The sequence below is a fragment of the Aythya ferina genome (assembly GCF_964211825.1).
Source record: "Aythya ferina genome assembly, chromosome: 5".
Lineage (NCBI taxonomy): Eukaryota > Metazoa > Chordata > Aves > Anseriformes > Anatidae > Aythya > Aythya ferina.
In genome coordinates this window covers 47,244,627-47,261,553 of record NC_140301.1, presented here as the reverse complement: position 1 = coordinate 47,261,553, position 16,927 = coordinate 47,244,627, and the positions used below count along the sequence as shown (strand labels likewise).

Sequence of the window (16,927 nt, the reverse complement as noted above, 5' to 3'; positions counted from 1 at the left end):
AGAAAGGATACATCTTTTGAGATATTCAGAAGAACCTTTTCACGGACCCAACATTCATAATGCTTTCTTTTTGGTATTAGGAGTAAGGATGCAGGTATAATACTTGTGTCCTGTGTTATCTTAAAGCTATGTTGCCGATCTAACAAGAACAAGATTTAAAATAAATAAAATGGTTCAAAGGCTTTAAGCAAGATTTAGTTTGTTTCAGTATATTCATTAAACTGCCCTGATTATAAGGTGAAATTTGGTTACGGTTTGAAGATGGCATGAGATTTCTCATGTTCAGAAATGAGTCTTGTGACACCTTGCATGGATTCCTGCCAAAGCAAATAGCTACAAATAGCATCTGAAGGGAGAAGACTGTAAGTGATTCCTTCTGAGAAAATGATTACTGACATAAGGCAATGTTTCCCACCCTCCTTTTCCCCTTCTTTTCCCGCTACCTTTGTGCTGAAGAATTGTCTCAGGCATGTCTATTTTGACATTCAGCTCTTTTGGAGGTTTTCAGGGGAGTGTTGTATTGTATTCTAAATTTTTCCCATAAATATTTCAAAGAATAATGTACAAATTTTGAAACATTTACAGCATCAGAGAATTTACTTCTTTCCCAGGTATCACACTACTTATGAAGTAGTCCCTGATTTGGCTATAGATGTGGAACTTGAAATTGTGGGTGGGATCCAGCTTCAGACTAAAGGAATTTACAATTACTTGCTAAAAGTAGATGTTCTTATCTGTGTATCTCAACTTTAGTTACAGTCAGTGGAGATCAATTCAGTAGTTAGTGGAGCTTAGGCAGTGAAACTGACTGTTGACTTCTGGTCACCTGAGTAGCTGTTCAGGCTCCATTGACTGAACACTGTTGGTCAAAATATGTATCTGTTAATATATCTAAGACATGTAAGCATAGTTAGGTTAAATCTCAATCTGAATTAAGTCCTGGCTATTTGTGACTTTGATAATGGCAAAAGGTGTTTTTTTTTCCCTTTTTTTTTCTTTTTTCCCCTGAATATTATTGATAGTAACCTTCAGAAAAGATAGCTATATCACGATAACTTGAATCAATCCTGGATGACTTGATTAGATGTTACTGAAGACTACCTGAAAACATCAACTACCACAGAATGCAATACTGTGTTTATTGTGCCTTGTTATACATTATCCAACAAACATGATCCAGAGTTTTCTTTCATTACTGTTTAGTTTGTAGTCACTAACTGACATGTCTTGTAAATGACTTCTGTGGTTTGCTTTCTGCATGTGAAGAAATTGTTTCTCTCTGTGCTTTCTCTGAGTTTAGTTAATAATCTGAGTTCTAATACGTAGATGTAAGTATTTTGGAACTGTGTAGCATATTCTGAGGGCGTGATCTTTTTCACATCTGCTTGGACTGCCTGAGGCCACCAATTTATCCTTCCGGTGAAAAGTGCATATGTAGTCAGGGATACAGTAAACTGGCATGTAAGAAGAATCAGATGTGTTTAACTGGGTTACAAAATTTCTTAGTGCTTCTCAATGTTTTGGCAAAATAATGCTTTATTTTAATTGTAAATGATTGAATGTTTTTTAAAAAAGTAAATGGAAGAAGTGAACTAAAACCCAAACTTCTGATTAGAGTAAGTTAAAAATATAAAAAACTGTTTTTATGCATCCTAGATATATTTTGGATGTTTTGGGTACTCCTGTGATATATGACATTCATGTTTTTAGTTTCACTATGTTTAACTTAAGGGTATATAGGCAATTGTTTTAACAAGAGCTGAGGAAAAATTGTATTTCTTTCTTTCATAGCTGCTTTTTAAAATAGTCTTATATAGGTTGTATTTTCATCACAGGTTTTATTATTCTGTGCTTGCAAAGAAGATTTTTAACAAAGCTGAGTGCACAGTGAAGCACAGGAATATGATGTCTGAGCAAGAATAGGTCCAGATGTCTTCTTTGGCACTGTGCCCACCACCATAATCCCTGCCCCTCACTGAATATTGCCATGTCCTTAAGCTGGTTTTGTTGCATAGTGTGATAGGTTATTTTTGTTTAATTTCTTCATAGTTAGGTAGGTAATTGTATATGGTGTGGACATCAGAGAAACGTGCCTGCTTGTCTCGACTGACTGTTGTGCTTTGGGTCAGGCAGAAATCATTCCACTTCTAAATAACCACACATTGATGTTGGTGGAATTTTTTAGTGAAGGGTATGGGTGGAGGGAGACTGAAGCCTGGCTGAAAACTTGTAAGTCTATATAGTAAGTCTATATTGTAAGTCTAAATAGGTCACATTGACAAGAACAAGGAGCAGACAAAAAACAGCCTCAGAGCTGATGGAAACAAATTTTTCTAGAGACCTTGAAGGGGCAGTAACTCAGGAGACACTGAAAGGCTGCTGATCTGGGAGAAACCCTGAAGTTAGAAATTTGCCTGTGAGTACTAATCTAAACAGTGGGTAGGAAGAAGACTTGTTTACAAGCTTTTATTTCTGTACTACCACATTTTTGCTGTTTTCAGAAGCTCACTGTGTTTGTAGTTTAATGAAACCCAGCTTGAGAGTTCACAGTATCACAGATGATACAAAACTGTGAGGTGTGGCTGGCACACCAGATGGCTTTACTACCATTCAGATGGACCTGGACAGGCAGAGAACAGGGCAGAGAGGAATCTCATGAACTTGAAAATGGGGAAATGCAAAGTTCAGCATCTAAGGAGGAATAACCCCATGCTGCAGTACATCCTGGGGGGCTGGGGACCATGGCTGGAAAGTAGCTCTGTAGAGAAGGACCTTGAGGTCCTGGTAGACAGCAACCTGACCATGATTTAGCAATGCACCCTTGTGGCAAAAAAGGCCTGCAATATCCTGTGCTGAATTAGGAAGTGCTTTGCCAGCAACTCAAGGGTGGTGATGCTTCCCTTCTACTCAGGACTGGTGGAGCACTGTGTCGCATTCTGGGCTCCCAGTACAGGAGAGACATGGACATACTGGAACAAGCAGGGCCGCTAGGATGGTGAAGAAACTTGAGCATCTCTGTTATCAAGAAAGGCTGATAGAGCTGGGACTGTTCAGGCTGGAGAAGAGAAGGTTGTGGGGGGATCTTATCAGTGTGTATAAATACCTGAAGAGAGAGAACAAAGATGAGGAGGCCAGAATCTTCTCAATAGAATCACAGAATTATAGACTGTCCTTAGCTGGAAGGACCCACAACGGTTATCAGAACCCAAAAATCAAACCATACGTCTGAGAGTATTTTCCAAATGCTTCTTGAACTCTTGACAGGCTTGGTGCAGTGCCGACTTCCCTGGGGAGCATGTTCCAGTGTCCAACCACCCTCTGGGTGCAGAACCTTTCCCTAAACCCCAGCCTGACCCTCCCCTGTCCCAGCTCCATGCTGTTCTCTCGGGTCCTGTCGCTGTCCCCAGAAAGCAGAGCTCAGCGCCTGCCCCTCCGCTCCCCTCATGAGGGAGCTGTAGGCCGCCATGAGGCCTCCCCTCAGCCTGCTCTGCTCAGGGCTGAACAAACCAAGGGACCTCAGCCACTCCTCATGTGTCTTGCCTTCTAGATCCTTCACCATTTTTGTTGCCTAGTACTGTTTGTTGACAGGACAAGACACAATAGTTGCAAATTAAGAAGGAGATTTGCACCAAATTTTCTGAACACCAGAAACTTTCTGAACACCAGAAAATTTGTTTTTACTATGAGGGCTGTCAAGCACTGGAACAGGTTTCTGAGATAGGCTGTAGAGTGGAGGTACTGAAAGCCCAACAAGACAAGGTTCTAGCTAACCTGCTTGAGCAGGGGAGTTGGACACAAGTTAGTGATCTCAAGAGGACCCTTTCAATCCCAACCATTTACTCTCAATATTTTAATGGTTTTGTTCTGCTCAGGAAGATCTCTGCCTTAAGATAGCTGACTTGGAATCCTGTTACTTGTACCTTTTGTTGAAACTCTTCTAACTGGGAGGGGGATGTACTGTCCTAAACCCAAAATACATGGATAAGACAAAGGATAGAAGGGGATTTGAAGCTTGGGAATCGCACTCTGTATTTAACTGTTTAGGTAAAAAAAAAAAAAGCCAATGACAGTTTAGATGAGAATTCTCCAGACTATTGAAACAACAGTGTGTTTCCACATAATGAACATAAAATGGTATGCTCTTCCATAGCTAATCTGTGACTACCACTTATCAACATCTCTGGGAACACTGCAAGAAGCATAGAAATCATAGAAATCTTTCAGTGAAAATTCCTCAGCTGATATTTCAGAAGGTCTGTGGCCTGCTGTTGAGTGTGTAAATTCCTTTGGGAATGACTGCTTTTGTATTTTCCTACCACTTAGTTTGTGCAAATAGGCTGCAAATAAGCAAACACATTTTCAAATAATCACCAGCTCTTTCACTCTTTGAGACTAGAGTAGTAAGTACTGTGAGAAATTTTCTGTGAAGTGTTATCCTTTATGTTCGTCTGTTTCTTATTTGCTAATTCACCATGGTCCTGGTTAGATAAGTTAGTACATCTGTGTTTAAACCATTATCCAGTAAGGTACTGATTTGGCATGACGGAAATGGATCCATGACTGGAGTTCTCAGAATAGTGTGCATTAAGCTCTAAATTGGTCAACCAGCTTAAAGATTTATTACTTGACCAATGCATATTCTTACACCATACAAGCAAGAAAAAGTGTATATATTTATATAAATATAAATTTATGAAAGGCTATTCTACCCTGGCTGTGTAATTTCTGTCATTTAAACTTTTTAAGTGTCTTGCATCTAGTAGTTGTATTAAATACTATCCCATTCATGTTGTGTATACCATATTGGTATGTGTATGGATGCATCTTTGTCTTATGTGACGCTTTAAAGACTCACTATTAGAAAAACATCCTGTGTTTTTTTCTGCTTAAAAATAGTGTAATTTGTTCTGTTGATATTTGCTTTTAATTACACAAAGAAAATAACAGCATGTAAAGTATAACATAAATACTAAAGATTTCTGTTATTTTGTAGCTACTGATGGTGAACACTGAGTTGTTTCCTTTGCTGTGAATGATTTCCTCATCATTTTAGAACTTAACTATTTCAGTTAGAAGTTGGCTGAAAAAATACTTGGCTAGAGTTTAATGATCTCTAAATCAAAATAATTCATTGCCAAATCAATCACATTCAAGCATCATATCCTTCCTATAAATTTAACTACAGGTATAGAAATGTAAGCAGAAATGTATCTTTCTAAAATAATTGGAAAGTTGATTTAGTGGGATCTATAGGAACTGGAGCAGGAACAGAAACAGATTAACCAAGGAATTAAGAGTGTAAAAACAGGAATTGATCAGCTGTTGTTTATATCAGAAGAAAGAAAGGAATCGCTTTAAGTTGGTGTTTGTAAATGTTTCTTCCATTCACCACAAGGATAGCATTATTAAAAATATTACTTTAAAACTTGCTTGTTTGATTAATGTTTTTTAGGTTTCTGAGCCTCATACATTGTTTTTGAAAGTAGGTCTATAACCATTTTGAAAATGCTTTTTTTTTGTTGTTATGGAATATTGAATCACACCTAGGAAGAAATATGTCGACCACAGTATACGTCCACTGGGAGCTGGTCCCAGTCATGCCACTTGTGGTGTCAGTACTAAAAGGAGACAGGTTTTCCTTTAAATAAATAAATAAATAAATAAAAATTATTTATAGCTAGAAAGTTTCAGTATTTCAATAAGCTTTACATTTTATGGTGTCTACCTTGTCCACATTCTTGCAGAAAGTTCTGCTGTTTGATTTCTGAGCATTAAGAGAGAGAAAGTGTCCAGAGAACTAGTTTTGGCTATTTCATTTAATTTTGTTGCATGTGGTTTGGAGAAATTATTAGCTATGATAACTTTCTCTTTTGCTGTGGCTGTTAAATAGCAGCCACTTTCAAACTAATACTAGTGGTACTGATGTGTGCATAGTAGATGAAATTGATAAATTGATGTTCCTTTGGTGGGAAAAAAGTTAATCTTAACACACCAAAATATTAATTGGTAAGTAATCTGAACTTTCACATTTATGAAATGTATTTTGCATAATTTTATGTCATAAAGTTTCAATATGTATGGTTATGACCTTGATGCACAAACATTTTTTCTTTAGTTACAGAGGTTACGACTGTCGAAGCAATTTATTTTACACTCAGACTGGTGAAATTGTATACCATGTTGCAGCGGTGGGAGTGGTGTACAATCGACAGCAAAACACACAGCGCTTTTATCTAGGTCATGATGATGACATTCTTTGCCTTGCTATTCATCCCTTAAAGGACTATGTCGCAACAGGCCAGGTAGGAAGCGTGTTTATCAGCAATAAGACTGAAGTTGTTACCACTGAAAGCCTATTTTGGAGAAAGGAGGTCCAGCCTACATTTATCCAGGTGGCAGACAACATTTCTCTTGACAATTAATTAATGTTAAAAACTGCACCATAGGTGTATTTCCCCCCCTCCCCCCCAGTTCTTTATACTAATTCTGACAATAGATTATTCATTTTTTTAAACTTTTTTTTTTTTAATGAATATATTTTCTTTTTTTTTTTTTTTCCAACATTATTTTATGTTGCTTCTGCATGATAACAAGTGAAGGAAATGTCCAATTAATGTTTTCTTTTATATCTTTGTTGTGAAATTAACTATGAGAAGCAGTTGCTATATTCTGGCCTCTCAATTTCATGCATTATGGTTTTGGTTATCACTTCTAATCAAGCCATTCTTTGTACCTACAACACAGTTCATTTTAGCTTTCTCTAGATAGTAATTTTAGGTGAATCTTTTCACTTGTTTTCTAAAAAAGATCTCTTCCCATAAAGTTTTGTTCACCAAACATTTCAGGCTCTATTGCTGCTATCATTATTATATTGTCAAACTTCAATAACAGAAGTTTAACGGAAGTTAATGAAGTTTTGCTTATGATGCCCTTAATTTGTGTAAAAGAAAAAAAAAAAAAAGCTTGAGAGGAACATGAATTTGCAGGTCAGCTTAGAGATTAAATACCAAAATGTGGAAATTAATTCTGTCTCACTTTTGAGTATTAAAGAGTAAATAAAAATATGCCTGGAATTACTTTATTTTAAAATACCTTGTTAGCAACTAAGTGATAAGCTACATTATATACTACCTTATATCAGTATTTTATATAGACGTATTATATACTAAATTACCTACAGAAATTAGGTTATACAGTAATCAAATTACCCATGCAGGATTGGTTCAGATTTTCCTGAAAATGGACCTTATGAACAAAGTGAGGGTTACCCCACAGGTATCAGTGCAATAGAACCTGACTCGTAGGGTACTTTATTACTTGTAGTGACCTCAGAAAGTAATAGAAGTCACCTTGATTTCTCAAACATAAAGTAGTTTACATACTAGCCATAAAAATAACCCATTATTTTTAGACAGGGAATGATTGAAAGAGTAGTAATTGATGGAATAAATATGCCACAATGCAATCTATTAAGGGATTTTGTTCGTTTTTGCTGTGTTTTTTTTTTTTCTCCTTCCCCAGAAGAGGAGTCTATTGTAAGGTTGGTTAATAGCGATTAATACGTCCAGGTTCTTTGGAGGACTTTAGAGAGCTAGATGTGAGAATAGTAGTTGTGATGCTGAAGGAGTAATATTTTGTAAGCCAGAATCAAGTAATACCAGGAAAATTTTATCACTCTGAATTATTTCAAATACTTTTTGAGGTATTTGTCAATATTATGCTTTCAGACAACTATGTCAAATAACTGACATGAAAGAGAAATGAAAAATGGTTATAAATATGTTTTATTTTCAGGTTGGTCGAGATTCCTCAATACACATTTGGGATACAGAAACAATAAAACCACTCTCAGTATTAAAGGGCTATCACCAGTATGGTGTTTGTGCTGTTGATTTTTCAGGTAATAAGTATTTGTTAATTTATTTACATACAACTTTCCTTCGGTATGAAAATGCAAGCTAATTAATCCTAATGAACTATTGGTAATTCCTTTACATTGAAGGTTTTGTATGAAAAATGCTCTCCAGTGATAAATGTCAAAAGAGAGAGGCTATTTTAGAGTGATAATTCATTTAAAAAAAAATGAATTTTCTCCTTTTTCAAGCCATGAATCTCATTTCACATTATTGTGTGTATGCTTAGCAATTTCAAAGATGGGTACACGTTAGCAATATGTTGATTTTGAATAAGCATAAATAACTTTTTTCTTAGGAGTTAATGTGGAATATGTGTCAGAGTTGCTGAAAGACTTGACACCAGGAGTATGCTTAGGAATGTTTCACGAATTTCCTAATTTTGCTTTAGTGAAATTAACAGAAAAGTTTAAAAATGAACCGGGATTTTCAGAGTAAACAGGAAATACTATGCAGTTTGTGATGAAGGTTTTTGGCAGCTACATCAGCAACTAACAGAGCAAAGGAATGGTGCAAACACATGATATCTAAGTGCAGGTTTTAGACAGAGTAATTTTAAAAACTAAGGACTGTGGTTGTAATTTTTAACCATGAAGTCTGTGTTTTGTTGAGTTCAAAATTCTTAATTGTTAAATCAAATGTAAAGTTCCTAACTTAGTCCTAAACTCCATCCAATTTACTACTCAAGCTTAAAAACATACTGATGTCAAATGTACCTCTAAGTATACCATAGCTGTGCTTATTTTATGCTTATTTACCTGTTTCTATGTTCTTATGATATTTCTGAAGGTACAGTGTTCTTTAGTGTAGTTTCTTATTATTGCAGAATAAGGTTATCTATCTACTCTCTCAATTATAAATGTATTTTTCTAGCGGATGGGAAACGTTTGGCTTCTGTTGGAATAGATGACAATCACACTATTGTACTCTGGGACTGGAAGAAAGGAGAAAAGCTTTCAGCAGTAAGGTAGGAATTTAACTTCATTTTAAAATTTATACCCAGGTTTAGTCTCACATGACAGTGAGCAACATATATTAATTAAAGAATAATAGTCCTCTAAAGTTTCACTTTTTTTTTTAAACCTTTGAATTTGCTATGTCTAAGTATTATTTTTAACAGAGCAATAATGTGAGTACTTTTCCCCGCTCTGTTTTCAGTATGCATCCTGTTTGAAAAGGATTTATTACTCTCTCCTGATACAATTAAAAGTGTATCAGCTTCATGTTTATCCATTAACTTCTTTATTGCTCTTCAGTGACAGTTTCACTTACTTTTTTTATTTTGAACATGATTTGAGTTTCATGTGAATGAAACTGAGGAGATGATGAAGAGAAAGGAGAGTACTCCCCTTCTAGTTATTTACTAGAAGTCCAGTTAGTTTGACTTCTGTGGCAATGCTGTTTTTGTCCTTTCATTTTTTTTTTTGCCTTTCACATGACCTTTCACATAGGCCTTTTGGAATATTTCTTCTTTTTTTTTTTTTTTTAATCCCTCTACTCCCTGGGCCCACAAATCTCAGTTTTTCTAATCGAACTTTAATCAGTTTAGATTGGATTTCATTTCTGGGTTGTTTTTCATCCTACCTACTCAGAGGAATGGAATAGAATTTTTGAGAACAGCATCTGTACTTTGCGGAGTACAGCATGAATTTGGAAAGGAACTGGTAGCTCTTTGCTATGGGTTCATTCAGTGGTTTAAAAAACACAGAAGGTAAGAGTTTTGCTGCTGTTGTCCAGAGAGAAAAAGTTAGTGGCTCTTCTGCGTTTTAAAGAAATAAATATTAGTGAGCACTTCTTGCATAGATAGCAAAAATAGTCGACAGCTGTCTTTCAAACTCTGGGACTGAAGCAAAGCATGGGCTTTATGTATTTAGGAGCATAGTAAGAGGTCTAAAACACGCAACAGGTTTCAGTGCTTCTAAAAGCAAAATTAAATTTCCACGTAAAATTGATAGGGCAATATATTTTTAATTCTAACAAGAAACTAACAAGAAAAACAGAAAAATCAACTAATGAGAATTAGTGGATAAGAATGGCAATTTATTTTCAGACTAAAAGATGGATATAAATAAGATATACAACTGTACATCTTTAAACTTCATGATAAGCTGTCTGAGGTCTAAATGCCATATATATATGTGTGTGTGTGTGTGTATATGTATATGTATATATATATATCTGCATCAATTTTCAGTATATTACTTTGTAAAGAAAAGGCCACCTCGTGGATTTCCGAAGTAATGTAATCACTCACATTTGGAAAGTGAAGGCTAATGGCAAATAGAGCAGGACTCAGTATGTTCATTCCTTGGCTTTCATCCTTATAATAAAATAATTGTAAGTGATTTGGAAGTAAATGCTAGCAAGATAAAGAAAGTATACAATACAAAAATATTTTTGAATATGATGAAGAGCTATATTTCAATTTAAAACAGGAAAATATTTTGCTTTATATTTCAGGGGAAGCAAAGATAAGATTTTTGTTGTTAAGATTAATCCTTATATGCCTGAAAAGTTGATTACAGTTGGAATTAAACACTTGAAATTCTGGCGTAGAGCAGGTAATGTAACTTTTTTTTTTCTTACAGTAGTTTCTGTGATTTGAAATATAAATACACTCTCTTAACCTGTGTTTCTTGCATGAAAGGGAGATATCTTCTTTGTTTATCTCTAAGTTAGCCTTGTCCTACTCTTTGTAGAAATAACGCTAATTGGCACAATAGTGATTCTATATAAGATCAATTTTCCATGTTGCTAGAGCTACACAAGTAGAGAAAAAAAAAAAAAAGGATATTCTACTGACTGATTTTATATCCAATAATAATATATCAAATCTCAAAATAGTGCAGAGCTCTAAAATAATAGAACAGTTTTTGGAAGAAGGACAGTTTGAGCATGTATCTCACAAAGATACACAAAAATAAATCTAAGGTGATAAAAACCACATACAAAACTTCAGACAAAGTACTTGAAGTGGACACACCTGCTAGTTGAGACCTCTTTATTTAGATACCTCTATTGAGCTTGACAATTAAAAAACAAGATAAGCAGATTTCTTTATGTGCTTGAAAATCTTTGGACAGTGAAAAAAGCCATTCCCTAATGTTAGTGTGAACATTGTTGTACTGAACCTCAAAAGGCGTATGTACACGCACGGACTAAAGACTAGCTTACATGCTAGGAACCCTCTGACTATTCAAACAATCTCGACTCACCTGAGTCCCTGCTAAAGCTTAATTTTAGAGATAAAAGTCTGTGATAAGAAAAATTATACTAGTTTTCTCAGTTCTGACTCCAAGATAAATTAGTCACCATTGTCTGAGAGCAAGCTGTTGAAGTCTATATAAATTACTAATTTTAAGACTAGTGCTTGCTAAATAGAGAACAAAGTGTATAAGAGAATATTTACTGGGCAAATTACTATATATTAACGTGTTATATTACTATAATTCTTGCAGAAAGAAACCTTAATTGAGATAATAAAAGCAGAGATGGTTCTTTTGAATAAAAAAAAAATTAATTAAAATGCCCACTTGGTTTTAGGGCATTGCTCAGTCAGCAGGAAACAAATTTCTTGAGTAGTGCCACCCATCTCTGTGAACCATTGGCAAGGTAGTCACTGTGAAACACACTTAACAGCATTAATGTGTGGAATAGAGGATCAGTGCACCTTAACAAATGCAAAGTCTGTGAAGTCTGCACTATAACAGGTGCACTTGATATGAGAAATGACACCAAATTGTATACTTAGGACTTATGCTTTCATCAGTGCCAAGTGATAGCAAAGAGTTTGAGACCTTGCCTCTGTAAGCATGAGAATGGTACAAAGCATCATATCCTGAGCAGCTTCTGTTTTTATACTACATGAAGTTTCTTGAAGGCTTATGAAAATCTGAATCCAGCCTTCTAGCCAGAAGTTACTAGGTATCATACCTATCATTACTTGAGATAATGGTATTTTATAGAATTTTAAAGTTCATATAACTGCAATGTTTCAATCATACAGAGGTCAATACATCAAACCTTAAAATTAAAATTCCCGAAAACATATCATGAAAAGGATGAGATGTCAAGGTGTAAACAATTTTTTCAAGTGCATTTTATGAGGGAGTTCTTTGAACTGTGGTAGTTACTATTTTTTTATGTTTATAGGTGAGGTTTCCAAATGTACTTTCTCTTTGTTCTATGTCTGTGTTCATGTATGTACATATTCAAAACTAGATTCAAGTAGTAAGTTAGAAGTAACATTTTATCAAATAGAACAAAAAGTCTATTTTGTTAGGCTTGCTTTATAGAGGATATGGTTACCTAGATGAGAAAGATCTGTTGCTCTGGGTAAAGTTACATAGCTTTGGGGAAATAAAATAACAAGCAAACTCTTGATGACTTGTTTTTCTTTTAAACCAGGGGGAGGACTAATTGGGAGAAAGGGCTGCATAGGTGCAATGGGAAGAACTGATACAATGATGTGTGCAGTATATGGCTGGACTGAAGAGATGGCATTCTCTGGAACTTCCACAGGGGATGTCTGTATCTGGAGAGATGTGTTTCTGATAAAAACTGTCAAGGCACATGATGGTCCTGTGTTCAGCATGCATGCATTAGAAAAAGTAAGTTAACTGCTAGGATACAACATAACTAATGTAGACCCAAATAAAAGTGTTTTGCTATGATATAATTTCATTTTCCTGTTCCAGCTACCTCTTTGTCAAGCCAGAAAGAATTACAAGTTCACCATCTGAATGTAGGGAGGATTGTTCTGTCAGACTATGTTGACCTGCCATATTTGTTATTATGTGATGATTTGCATGAAGTTAAGTTTGCATAGCAGAAGTTTAGAGACTTAGTTGTCTTATGCTCAGTTGGTAACTCAGAAGAGTGAGACTAACTAGAAAATCATGAAACTTGTTTACAATGAAACCTTCAGAACTTGCATAACAACGTGAGTTTGTATGCTGTAGTAATCTGTTGGTTCTGAAATATTAAGGAAAGATGATCAGTGATTCTAACTTGTGGATTTTTTTTTTTTCCAGGGATTTGTCACTGGAGGAAAGGACGGGGTAGTAGCTCTCTGGGACGATACCTTTGAACGCTGTCTCAAAACATATGCCATCAAAAGGGCTGCTTTGGCTCCTGGGTCTAAAGGTAACACAGCAGACTTTTTCCTCATTTTGATTTTATTTAAAATACTTTCTTTAGAAAACTTTTTTTTCTGTGGAATTGCTTTACCCAGTCAGGTAAGATCCACATTTAACATAACAAATACTAAAAATTAATATTTTTAAAGCTTTTCTGATTCTGAATAAGTCATATTTCTGTTGTTGAGGCATGGCATGCTGTAGTGTTTGTTTGCACATTTGGTGGGGACGGATCTTAATATTTAGAACAATAGAATCATTTAGGTTGGAAAAAACTTAAGACCATGACTTCCAACCATCAACCTAACTATACCAAGTCCCCCACTAAACCATGTCTCTAAGCACCATATCCACATATCTCTTAAAAACCTCCAGGAATGGTGTCTTAATCAGTTCCCAGGGCAGCCCGTCCCAATGCCTAACTAACATTTCTGTGAAGACCTTCATGATATCCAATCTAAATCTCCACTGGAGTAACTTGAGACCATTTCCTCATGTCTAAAGTCTACTTCCTTATGTCCTATTTACCCTACTATCTGTGTGAATTAATTGATTTAACTTTGAGTCTGTTACCTCCCAGCTGATTTTTTTAAAGTGATGACCATAAAGCCTATTATGTTATTATGTTTCTAATTATGAAGTAACCTTTTCTGATCTTTTTTGTTTTGGAGGAGTCTACAAAAGGAATGGAATTTAGAATTGTGGTTAGTTTGGTAAGGGATTAGTATGTTTTATGAATTTTATGACTTAATTTTCTGTAATTGCATATGTGTGTTGAAATGATTTAAGAATTCTTTAATTCCTATTCCTTTAACTTGTTCTTGCTCTTAGTGTTGATTTATGGTTTTCCCTATTTGATGTTCTGGAAATAAGGTCATGTCCTGTTGTGTGTCCCATGTCCGTCCTCCACTAATCTATTAAATTTGTATTTTCTGTGTTTTAAAATATATGATTTAATTTTCAGAAATCATGAGTGGAACACCCATTAACTAAAACATTCTGTTACTGCTTTTCTCATTCTCCTATCTGTTCAATGAAATGCTATGTCTAAAAGTACCATAAATGCTGGATGTAAAGATAGTGATATAGCTGATATTTCACATGCATATTTTTTCAGTAAGATAAGTTTTTTCAGTCAGTGAGTGAGGCTGATGAAACTTCAGAAATACCCTGAGAAGAAAGATTAGTGGCATTTGCTTTATATAGTGGTTTTATTATGGAAAAAAATCTCAAACTAGAAGTTTGAAAGAATGACTAGTGTGTGTTCTTTCATTGGTTGGGCAATTGCTAAATACTCCTAAATGAGTCCAAACATATAAATTCTTCTATGCAGGACTACATTCTTGCTTGTTTTCTACTGAGTATCCTTTACTACAATCAGAATGTAATGTGTACATGTGAAAAATCCTCTTTAAGGCATAAAAGAAAATTTTCTGTCTTATAATATTTTAATGTTCTAGGTCTCCTCTTAGAAGATAATCCTTCTATACGTGCCATATCTTTAGGACATGGTCATATTTTAGTAGGCACAAAGAACGGTGAGATATTGGAGGTGGATAAAAGTGGACCAATAACTCTTCTGGTTCAGGTACGTGTTAGATATCAGTTAGATACTCCATATCACAAATACTGTTTTATTTTTTCAGATAAAGACTGTTGTGAAATAACAAGCATTTTAGTAACTATTAAAGTTAACAAGTTACTGTCATTTCATACATTGTTAAGGCTACGATAAAGCACTGTGACTTTTTCATGAGCAAAACAGATAACAGAATGTCATGTTGAAATTTGTTCATCAAGTTCATTCTGTCAAATAAACTGAAATATAGTTTTAGTCTAAAAATAAAGTAAGTCAATGGATCCTCCACCAAATTTCTTACTAACTTGTTTTGACTATTAATTACTTCTTTGTCTCTTTTGAGGTTTATTTTTAGTTTCTCATTGTAATTACATTAAAAAAAAAAAATTCTCTTTGCTATACCAAGCAGACAGCATTTCTTAAACCTGTCTACACAACAGGTTGTTTTGTTTTGTTTTACAAAATATGTCATCATACGATTTCCTTTCATACTTAAATGTAAGTCTCTGTATCTTCAAGTTTGTGAGTGGTCAATGCAATATGTAAACAATTGGAGCTTTTACAGAATGTATTAGAACCTGATGCTGTAATTTAGGAAAAGGAAAATTCTAGGGGTGTGTGTGTGTGTGTAGATAATTTCTCAGAGAAAGGTTTTCACAGGTATAAATGACTACTATAATTTGCACTTAAGTAGGAAGGTGGAGTTTTTTTCAGGTGTTCTGTTCTATTTAGACATTTCTTTATTATCCTGTAAATGCATGTTCTCATTCTGTTGTTTGTTGTTTTTTTTTAACCTCTTAAATCTTTTGTTTCTTATTTCAGTTTTAAATATAAAATCATCTGATTCACTGTGTATTTTTCAGGGTCACATGGAGGGGGAAGTTTGGGGTCTAGCTACTCATCCTCATTTACCCATTTGTGCCACTGTAAGTGATGACAAAACCTTAAGAATATGGGATTTATCTCCTAGCCATTGTATGTTAGCTGTTCGCAAATTGAAGAAGGGTAAGATGCTTAGTATGAAGAAAGATCTAACTGAATTCAGTTGTTATTTACTAGTGTTATGATTCTTGTAAAAGCAAGACCAAGTATATTCTTTTCTTTGATTACTTTATTGCTGCTGTATTCACAAGTTATATAGCCCTTAAGCTAATGAATCTGTATAAGAGATTTCTTTCTAATACTATTCTTAATACATTACAATTGCAAATAAGCTTTAAGGCAATAAATTTACAATAAAAGTTGAGCCAGTGACTTGAATCTGCCATATTGTCAGTAATATTGCAAGCATATTGGGACATTTTAAGAATTCTTATTTTGAAAGAAATTTCAGAAGTCATGTTCTTCTTTGTGAATGTTAGAAGAGTCTGGAATGACAAGGAAAGAGAAAAGCAGTCATAAAATTCTTATTGTATACCATATAATACAATTTTATTTTGGATGAAAAATCTTCTGTAAATGACTATAGAGACTCTTTTTAGCATTAGACCACACTGTCCTTATCCAGGTTTGAATATGTATGCTTTGCTAGACAGAGGCTTCATCTGTTTTCAGTTCAGTAAAGCATTTTGAACCACACCTTCTGGGGAGCTTAGCTGAAAATGATCTGGATCGATGAACTAATTGTAAGAAAATCTATAAACTGGCACAAGCAGGGGTGGTAATGATTAGAAAAAAAAAGTTTCAAGTTGATGGAGTCTGCTGGACTTATAAAGCCAATAATCTTAATATTTTTAATAGTAGTTTTGGCAGAAAAGTAAGGACTGTTGTGACCTAATTTGATGATAAAAACAAATTTTGAAATGTTTTGGCAATCTTAAAAAGCACCTGTTTACTGTAGAGAAAGAGCTGGATACTATTGCAGACTACAGTAATAGAAATTGCATATTGTTTCGTAATTAAAAAGCAAGACTTGATGACTGTAAGAAAGATGTCTGTTTAGCTGAGGAGTAACTGAGGTTTGGAAGATTCAGAATGTTCTAGCTGAACACAGGATGAAATCTATTTGTAATAGATATTTTTTTCAGGACATATTGAAGTATCCATGTAATTTACAGGAGACTAATCAGAGTATTTTTGATGTACACCTCTCATCTGTGTTCAGATGAGTTGAACTGAACTGAAAGCTGAGCTTGGACAAAGAGGAGCCACAGGGTAGTGAATATGAAGCTTTGTCTGATAGTCAGTTTAGCTAAACAAAAGATTACCAACAAGTTTTTCCATGGGGAGAAGGGAAAAATATTTATGCCAATGGAAGATTCTGGCATGGAAACAAATATATAATAAGCTGATCATAA

The 16,927-nt window shown here is 34.7% G+C and overlaps 1 protein-coding gene across 6 annotated transcripts in view; it reads left to right on the top strand.

The window, feature by feature from the left end:
* Positions 1-16,927, top strand: part of EML5 (EMAP like 5) — a 110,544-nt gene that overhangs the window by 52,689 nt on the left and 40,928 nt on the right. For all 6 annotated transcript variants that reach the window (XR_014693341.1, XM_084520101.1, XM_084520100.1 and 3 more), the window contains 8 exons: positions 6,116-6,302; positions 7,795-7,900; positions 8,787-8,880; positions 10,374-10,474; positions 12,321-12,523; positions 12,947-13,058; positions 14,512-14,639; positions 15,494-15,635. Coding sequence is in view for 5 of the 6 variants with exons in the window: in XM_084520101.1 (XP_084376227.1) it covers positions 6,116-6,302; positions 7,795-7,900; positions 8,787-8,880; positions 10,374-10,474; positions 12,321-12,523; positions 12,947-13,058; positions 14,512-14,639; positions 15,494-15,635 (1,073 nt within the window). In the remaining variant the exon portion in view is untranslated. The remainder of the gene's footprint in view (positions 1-6,115; positions 6,303-7,794; positions 7,901-8,786; positions 8,881-10,373; positions 10,475-12,320; positions 12,524-12,946; positions 13,059-14,511; positions 14,640-15,493; positions 15,636-16,927) is intronic.